We start from the raw sequence: 8,075 nt of genomic DNA on the forward strand, positions 1-8,075 counted from the left end.
GCCGCACCGTAACAGGGTTGTGGAAGATCCGAGTTGTTATCATACCGAGTCCGTCTTATCCGAGGTGTTATCATACCGAGGCAATCTTTGTATATCGGGTTGGATTCAACTTCCCGAATGGTCTTGTAGCTTCTATCAAATCTCCGAGGCATAAATATCCGAGATATGTAAGCTCCGATCAGACTAGGAGATCTCGGGATATTTCATACCGTCACCGGGTTTGATAAGACCGAGACGTCATTATACCTAGACGATCTTCCTTTGCTGGGTCGTAACAAATGTCCGAGATGTAACACCGAGATGTTTCCAGATTAGGATCCACGTGTCCTCGGGGTTAATTTTATCCCCAACACTAATCTTCAAATAACCAAAAGCACCAAACATATAACGAATTCAACTTCCACAGGTTAAAACGAAAGAGATTGTTATATACAGAGACACAAGTTAAAAGAAATCGGCTGTTTCAAAAGATGCAGTTTCACCTATAACTAAAAATAAAGAGACAAAAAAGAGGCACTTAAGAAGGGTTTTATTCCAAGCATGCTTTTCTTTGCTTTCAATATATATCAGCTCGCTAATTCCTAGTACTTAATTCTTTGCCCCTATACTATCCTTAGTAGTTGACAAAGTGTTATTTAAATCAAGTATGATTAAAGCATTCATGTAAAGCTTCATGTAAAGCTTCGGCCTCATTCTGATACAAAGTTGAAAATGGAATACTTTTTGCTTATTCCACGACCCACCTCATTTTGTTACACCATATACATATGATACCCTAGTACATCAAAAAGATCCAACCATCAAATCTCACTTGATCCATTTGGGCCGACACGACTGTATCCGATGGATTGTTACGTTAGTTTGTAACTAAGGAAGTGGCACATGGTCTGAACGTGTTGAAGGAAGGCCAAGCTAAGAGCATGCAAGGGGCTGATCGGGTGCCAGCTAGAGCCAGGAAGATTCAAGAAGTCTTCTCCAAGGCAAGTGGCTGAATTTGGCAAGGAAGAAGAACGTGAGGAATAAGGAAGTAATCTTCCAATTAAGGGGTGATTTCCCTTGGCTAAATAAGGCAATAATTAATTAAATAATTTTGGCTAATAATATGGACGTGTTGTCCAAGTATGGGGAAATATGCTATGTACTCTATATATAAGAATTGTACTCATGAATAAAAGGTATGCCAAGATTATTATTTCTCAACTTAATTGTTGATTGGGAGGCTAGGGTTCCTCGAAAACCCTAATCTATTTTCACCATAGGTAAACTTAGGAAGATTGATCCAGCCACCTTACCCATTCATCGACCCCAAACACGTTCTCAAACACATTCCCAAACACAAGATCGTAACACAAAGTCACCGACATATTATTTATTGGTGGTAGCTAGGAAGGAGAAGGCAACAGGGGCAGTGCATGTCCTGGACTTGCTTTCCCTTGTATACGTACAAGTTGTCTCCAACTCTCTTACGCGCCACAGAACAGACTCTCAGTGTGATGCTTGCTTTTGCCCTTGCTTGACCTGCATGAGCTAACATAAGCAAATGAAGAGACAAATACAACAACTGCTAAACAAGCACATAGGAGTTCTCATCCTCAACAAACCCTCATGTGGACTCTCCCCTTCAAATAACACCTCTTTTAGAAGATGCAAGTGTTAGCTCACTAATTAGATGATGCAAATAGTAAGTGTTACAATGTCAAAAAGCAACAACTAACAAAACCAATTCCAACCCAACCTTTCTCTTGCTCTGCAATTCAGTGCAGCTAGCCCGTAACAGATTTTGCCATTTGTCCTGGAAATCCAAGAAGAATATCAGAATTTCAGTTTCCAGAGAACAAAAAATGGAGCAAACAAATAAAATAATGCCATTGACTACCTTGAGATCCACAGATGTTCGACGTGAAGATGATGAAAATGTTTGCCTCTTTATTTTTGCCCACCTTCCAACTCCACACTGAGAAACACCTTCAATTAACTTCATCACTTCAGCAGGAGTCCATGGTATATGATGCTTTCTATGACTGCTGCCTTTTTGAGTATTAATCCTTGTAACAAACTCATCCCCAGAAATGTCTGCTTGCGACCCAGCTGAAGAAGGCTCTCCATAAAGTTCTTTTGGAAATGGAAGTCTATCATCCTTGCAATCCCCAGGGTCCTGGCACTCAATGGAAAAATGATCAACTATAAGTTTAACATTGAGCATAGTGCAATACAGTTTGGACTACGATATAACCATTAAAACCTAAATAAACTGTACTAATCAAAAAAATTAAACTTACTAAACCGTAATAAACAAATATGCATTATTCACACATGACAGACGTGGGCCAGCATAAATTATACATGGTATAGCTCAAACAAAAATAGAAACATTTGTTCTTGACTCGTTGAAAGCAATCTATTGTCTTGTTATGCTACCAAGATGCCCGGACACCCCAGAAAAAAATACATAAATAAATAAATCAAAGGAGTCACAAAGTACCCCATTCGTGCATGGGACACTGATGGTTGGCGTAGAGAACAATCAAGGAAAAATATTTATAAGCAAGAAGCAGTGGCGTAAAGCCATTCACTCACTTTACCACTTAAAGATGAATAGATACTGAGCCATATTTTTGTAGCACATGTTCCAGATATCAACTTACGTAAAATGATTGCAAATTAAGTTGATTACAATTTTTTTTTTTCCACAATCATTAATTAGTTCGATGCTTAACTCATATAATTGTTTGAAGAAACCAGCTCGGCCAGAAAGGTCAGTAAAAATATATTACAGCACTGTGGACTCATGGTTAAGATAATCTGATTAGCTGACAGGAGATCTGACTCCTCATTGAGTCATTCCAACCATTAAGCTGAGTTACTAGAGGGAAAATGTGCCCCTCAAGGGAAAGTGCTGATGATAAATGCAAAGTTGATTTTAGTTGATAAGACTCTTTATGACACGTTTGCACTTTCATGTAAAAGTATAGTAATAGATGTATATTAATCAGTAAAACTGCCAAGACAATCCTCCATCCAATTCCACACACCAAAAAAGAAAAAAGAAAAAAGAAAAACGAAACAAAACAGAAAAAGGTAAAACCTTTATCCATTCATATACATTAATTAGGCCGTTGACAGCCAGCACAGGAATTCAAGACACTGTAAGAGTATATATATATATATATAAAACAAAAATATTCCTTACCCAAGATGATGCATTTGTCTTCAGGTGCTCTTCCTCTATTGGACGACCAAATGGAACTTGAATGCAACTTCTTTTGAAAGATTTGTCTACGCAAACCAATTGTGTAGCTCCAGATCCCTTTGGGCAAAAATGCTTGCAAGATCTGACAGCTCCACTTTTCCCCTTACAATATCTTGATTTAAGCTCCAATGACTCTTCAATGTATCTTTTGGGAGGCTTTTGCAATCTCTTTTGTGCAACAAGTGCTTTATTTCCTCCATCAAGGGAACAGAATTCAACTTCACTAAACTCGGAAGAGGTCTTCAAAGCATCAAGGACAGCAAACCCCTTCCTTTCAACATGCCAATCTACAGACATAGTTCCATCACCTAAGACACCATTGATGGAGCCAATGGAACTTCCAGATGAGTCGCTACTAGATGAACACAAAGTTTTTTCTTCAATTTGTAAGGAGGAATAAAGAAGAACAAGCGAAGATGAAAAAGACAAGAAGAACATAGAAGATCTGAGAAAAGATACGTTGAGAAGTGAGTTTGAATTATTAAGCCTTGAGCAGTGTGTATTAGTCTTGAGCAGTGATTGATGTGTGCAGACTCCGTGATGTAAGTGAGAAGACTAAAGGAGTAATAAGAGATTGACACCTGGCTTAGAGATAATGTTGAGCTGAAGAGGGTATACAGCTAAGCATTGTAACACACTGTTTTGATAAGTCTTTGGGTTGTTATAAACGTTGTAATAAGGCTGAGTCGTTGGGCTATTGGTTAGTTGGTTAACTGATCAATCCTGTATAAAAGCCCAATGGACTGCGTAGATGGGTATGGAAAATGTGTAATGTTGTTAGAACTGTTAGTTTCTTAGAGCTTTGTCGTCGCTATTCTTCAATAACTACCGTGTTGTTCATCAATTTCATTCAATTCTTGTTTCCTTCCATTACAATTCATCCATTACAAATCCAAAACTAAATAATAGCATTACAAGTGGTATCAGAGCGTCAATCTTGCCATGGCTGAAGGGACTAGGATGACCCATCTAGCGGATTCTTTGAGGTTGGTTGAAGATGTACAGAGGCAGCAGGGGCAGCATTTACAGGAGCAAAAGACCCAGCTAGAGCAGTTGACCGAAGCTTTGCAAGTGCTAGCAGCTGCACAAAATGAAACAAACAATTCAGTAGCAAGAATGGAGAAATTGCTTAAGGGTAAAGAAGTTATCCAAGATTGTGAGAAAGAAGTACCAGCAAGGAGAGAAAGCAAGAATTTTCAAGAAAATGAAGTGCTGGAAAATACTAGAACTTGGACAAGCTACTCTGAAGACAGAAGAAGGAATGAAAGACAGAATGACGAGGTTGATCATCACTGGAATGGGCAACAGAATCAACAAGAAATGAGGAGGTTTAGCAGGGAATATGAAGATGACCAATGGGACCAGAGGCCACGTCCTACAAGAATGGATTTTCCCAAGTTTGATGGGGGAAAATCCAACAGGATGGATTTACAAGGCAGAACAATTTTTTGACCATTATCAAACACCAGAGAGACAGAGGCTTAAAATGGCTGCATTTCACATGGAGGGTGATGCTTTAATCTGGTTTCAAGATTCAGAAGAGTGTGGATATTTTACTCATTGGAAGGGCTTTACTGAGGCTCTCTTATTGCGGGTTAGTCCAGCATATGATGATCCCATGGAGGCATTAACAAGGCTAAGGCAGACTTCTACTGTAACGTTATACAAAACACAGTTTGAGGTACTTTCTAATAGACTTCGAGGGTTATTTGAAATATACAAGTTAAGTTGCTTTTTGAGTGGTTTGAGAGATGAAATTAGACTGCCTTTAAGATTACTTAAACCTCATAATCTGAATGTAGCATTTGTTATGGCTAAGATACAGGAAGAATGTGTGCTAAATGCAAGAAGAACTTCAAAGTTTAGTGCTTATACAAACTCTAATTGGCAACAGAATAGAAGTAATTTGTTAGGCAGTGCCAAGTTAGAAGGAGGAACTAGAAGTGATAATTTTCCTAGTGTTGTTCAAAAATCTAATTTGCCTATCCAGAGACTTACATCGGCTCAAATGGCTGAAAGGAGGAAGAAGGGTCTCTGTTACACGTGATGAAAGATGGAACTTGAACCATGTTTGCACTAAGGGTAAGATTTTTCTGATCGAAGGTTGTGAGCTGTTTTCAGAGCAGATTGAGGAAGAAAATCTGGATACAGATTTCAATGGGATTGTTGAGGAAGTGGATGAAGGTTGCAATGAAATTCCTGAGATATCTCTTCATGCTATTACAGGATCTCCTAACGCCAGAACTATGAGATTGTGGGGTAGGGTCAAATATCAAGGAATTATTATCTTGATTGATTCGGGTAGTTCCCATAATTTTTTGGATGTCTCTATTGTGTGGAATTTCTCAACCCTCACTATAGAATTCACATTGTTTAATAAGGCCATTTTACTTAAGGGTTTAATCCCTAAGGAATCAGCTTGGGAGGATAGTAGCTTGTTTTCTAAATTGCCTAATGTGCGAAGGAAGGGGTTAGTTCTTCAACTAGTGTCTTCGGATGTACAGACCACTAAAGTCAGTAAAGATTCTTATTTTTCTGAGTTGCTGAGCCAATTTCAGGAAGGTTTTGAGGAGCCAAAAGGATTGCCCCCAATCCGGTCTCATGATCACCAAATTTTGTTGAAAGAAGGGTCTCAACCCATCTCTGTTAGGCCTTATAGATACCCTCATTACCAGAAAGGGGAAATTGAAAAAATAGTGAAAGAATTGCATTAGTCTGGAGCTATTAGACCAAGTCAATCACTATTTTCATCCCCTGTTTTATTGGTAAGGAAGGCTGATGGAAGCTGGAGGATGTGTATGGACTACAGGGCCCTAAACAAAGCTACAGTGAAGGATAAATTTCCCATTCCAGTAGTAGATGAACTGCTGGATGAATTACATGGCTCACATATTTTTTCTAAGCTAGATTTATGGTTTGGCTATCATCAAATTAGGGTTAAACCTGAGGATGTGCACAAGACAGCATTTAGAACACACGAGGAACATTATGAATTTTTGGTAATGCCTTTCGGCTTAACCAATGCCCCTTCAACTTTTCAAGGGTTGATGAATGTGTTTAAACCTTATCTGAGGAGGTTTGTACTTGTATTTTTTGATGATATTTTGGTTTATAGTAAAACCAAAGAAGAACATTTCAGCCATTTAAAGTTGGTTTTGGAAGTGCTGCAGAATAATCAGTTGTATGCTAAGGAGGTCAAGTGTAAGTTCGGGTGTGCAGAGATTGAGTATTTGGAGCACATTATTTCGGCTGAGGGGGTTAAGACAGATCCAGTGAAGATTGAAAGTATGCTGAAGTGGCCTGTTCCTAAATCTCTAAAGGCTTTAAGGGGATTTTTGGGGTTAACAGGATATTATAGAAAATTCATTAAAGGCTATGAAGACGAAAATCTCGGAATAAAACTGCTTTTTGGTCCCGGAAATTCCGATTCACTAACGAAACACACAAAACGCAAATCTATCCGAGTTTTTGTTTGGGCGTAAATAAATTGGATCATATAGCAGTTATTTTCATCAAACGAAATAAAATCACGACGGCCTAAGAATTTGGAATATTTGAAGACGAAAATCTCGGAATAAAACTGCTTTTTGGTCCCGGAAATTCCGATTCACTAACGAAACACACAAAACGCAAATCTATCCGAGGTTTTGTTTGGGCGTAAATAAATTGGATCATATAGCAGTTATTTTCATTAAACGAAATAAAATCACGACGGCCTAAGAATTTGGAATATTTGAAGATGAAAATCTCGGAATAAAACTGCAAATCTCTCGGGTTGTGACTTAAAGAGAGCGGGAATTCTGTATTCTTTTATTTGTGCGGTTGTGTATTCTCGGTGGTAATTTGGAAAACACAAAATAATATTCTTCAAAGACCATACCTGCTCCCTTGGCTTCATACGTCCTCCACAATGTAAGTGAGATTTTCGTCTTCAAATATTCCAAATTCTTAGACCGTCGTGATTTTATTTCGTTTGATGAAAATAACTGCTATATGATCCAATTTATTTACGCCCAAACAAAAATTTGCGTTCATTTGCATTTTGTGTGGTTCGTTAGTGAATCGGAATTTTCGGGGCCAAAAAGCAGTTTTATTCCGAGATTTTCGTCTTCAAATTTTTGAAATTCTTAGGCCGTCGTGATTTTATTTCGTTTGATGAAAATAACTGCTATATGATCCAATTTATTTACGCCCAAACAAAAACTCGGATAGATTTGCGTTATGGCATTATGTTACGGTCCTCCGTAACGGGGGATGGACGATGGTAATTTGGATGGGAAAGTGCGTGGGATAGTAGGGTATTCAAGGTACCCTGGGCCTCCTAAAGTTAGGGTTATTCGAGAAACACTAAAAAACTCCCAAAGCAACTCCTAGAGTTGTTTTATAATTTTTCTTCTTGATATTATTCATTCTTCAATACCCCTATTTATAGGGTTACAAGCTGAAAATACGGAAACAATAAATAAATAAATAGTACATAAATAATACTAAACCTAACGGGATAATTAATTCTCTTATTTCCTTCCTAATAAAAAACCTAATATAATGGGATATAAATCCCTTAATTTTGAGATTCTTGCTTTATGAGCAAGACTCATTATTTTCCTAATTAATTTATTATACGAATAATACCACACTAATAAACCTATTATTCTCTTAAACGATAATACGACACTTACCTAATTTAAAACCTAATTCTAATTACCCTAGGTACGTAACACTCCTACCCTCTTCAAATGGACCTTGTCCTCAAGGTCCTAAAAATGCTGTCAATTGCTGCTGACGTGGAGGGTATCTTCCTTTTTCTTTTTCTGTTTTTCTTTTC

The 8,075-nt window shown here is 37.9% G+C and overlaps 1 protein-coding gene across 2 annotated transcripts; it reads right to left on the bottom strand.

Moving 5' to 3' along the window:
* Positions 1-1,228: 1,228 nt before the first annotated feature.
* On the bottom strand, positions 1,229-3,699 carry LOC133878685 (uncharacterized). Of its 2 annotated transcripts, XM_062317272.1 has the most exons (4): positions 3,191-3,699; positions 1,877-2,155; positions 1,736-1,792; positions 1,229-1,518 (listed from the first exon to the last, which is right to left on the bottom strand). In XM_062317272.1, exons 1-4 carry the CDS (start codon positions 3,686-3,688, stop codon positions 1,486-1,488), a joined length of 867 nt encoding a protein of 288 aa, XP_062173256.1. In that variant the 5' UTR covers positions 3,689-3,699; the 3' UTR covers positions 1,229-1,485. The 2 variants fall into 2 exon arrangements, with proteins under 2 accessions (XP_062173256.1, XP_062173255.1); XM_062317271.1 differs by lacking the exon at positions 1,229-1,518 and having other exon boundaries at positions 1,578-1,792.
* Between the last annotated feature and the right edge of the window lie 4,376 nt (positions 3,700-8,075).

The sequence above is a fragment of the Alnus glutinosa genome, chromosome 9, assembly GCF_958979055.1.
Source record: "Alnus glutinosa chromosome 9, dhAlnGlut1.1, whole genome shotgun sequence".
Lineage (NCBI taxonomy): Eukaryota > Viridiplantae > Streptophyta > Magnoliopsida > Fagales > Betulaceae > Alnus > Alnus glutinosa.

Coding starts and splice junctions, on each gene's coding strand:
- LOC133878685 (XM_062317271.1), bottom strand. CDS start 3,688: ATGTTCTTCTTGTCTTTTTCATCTTCGCTTGTTCTTCTTTATTCCTCC. Junction 2,156..3,190: donor AGACAAATGCATCATCTTGG/GTAAGGAATATT, acceptor ATTGAGTGCCAG/GACCCTGGGGATTGCAAGGA. Junction 1,793..1,876: donor GAACATCTGTGGATCTCAAG/GTAGTCAATGGC, acceptor TTGGATTTCCAG/GACAAATGGCAAAATCTGTT.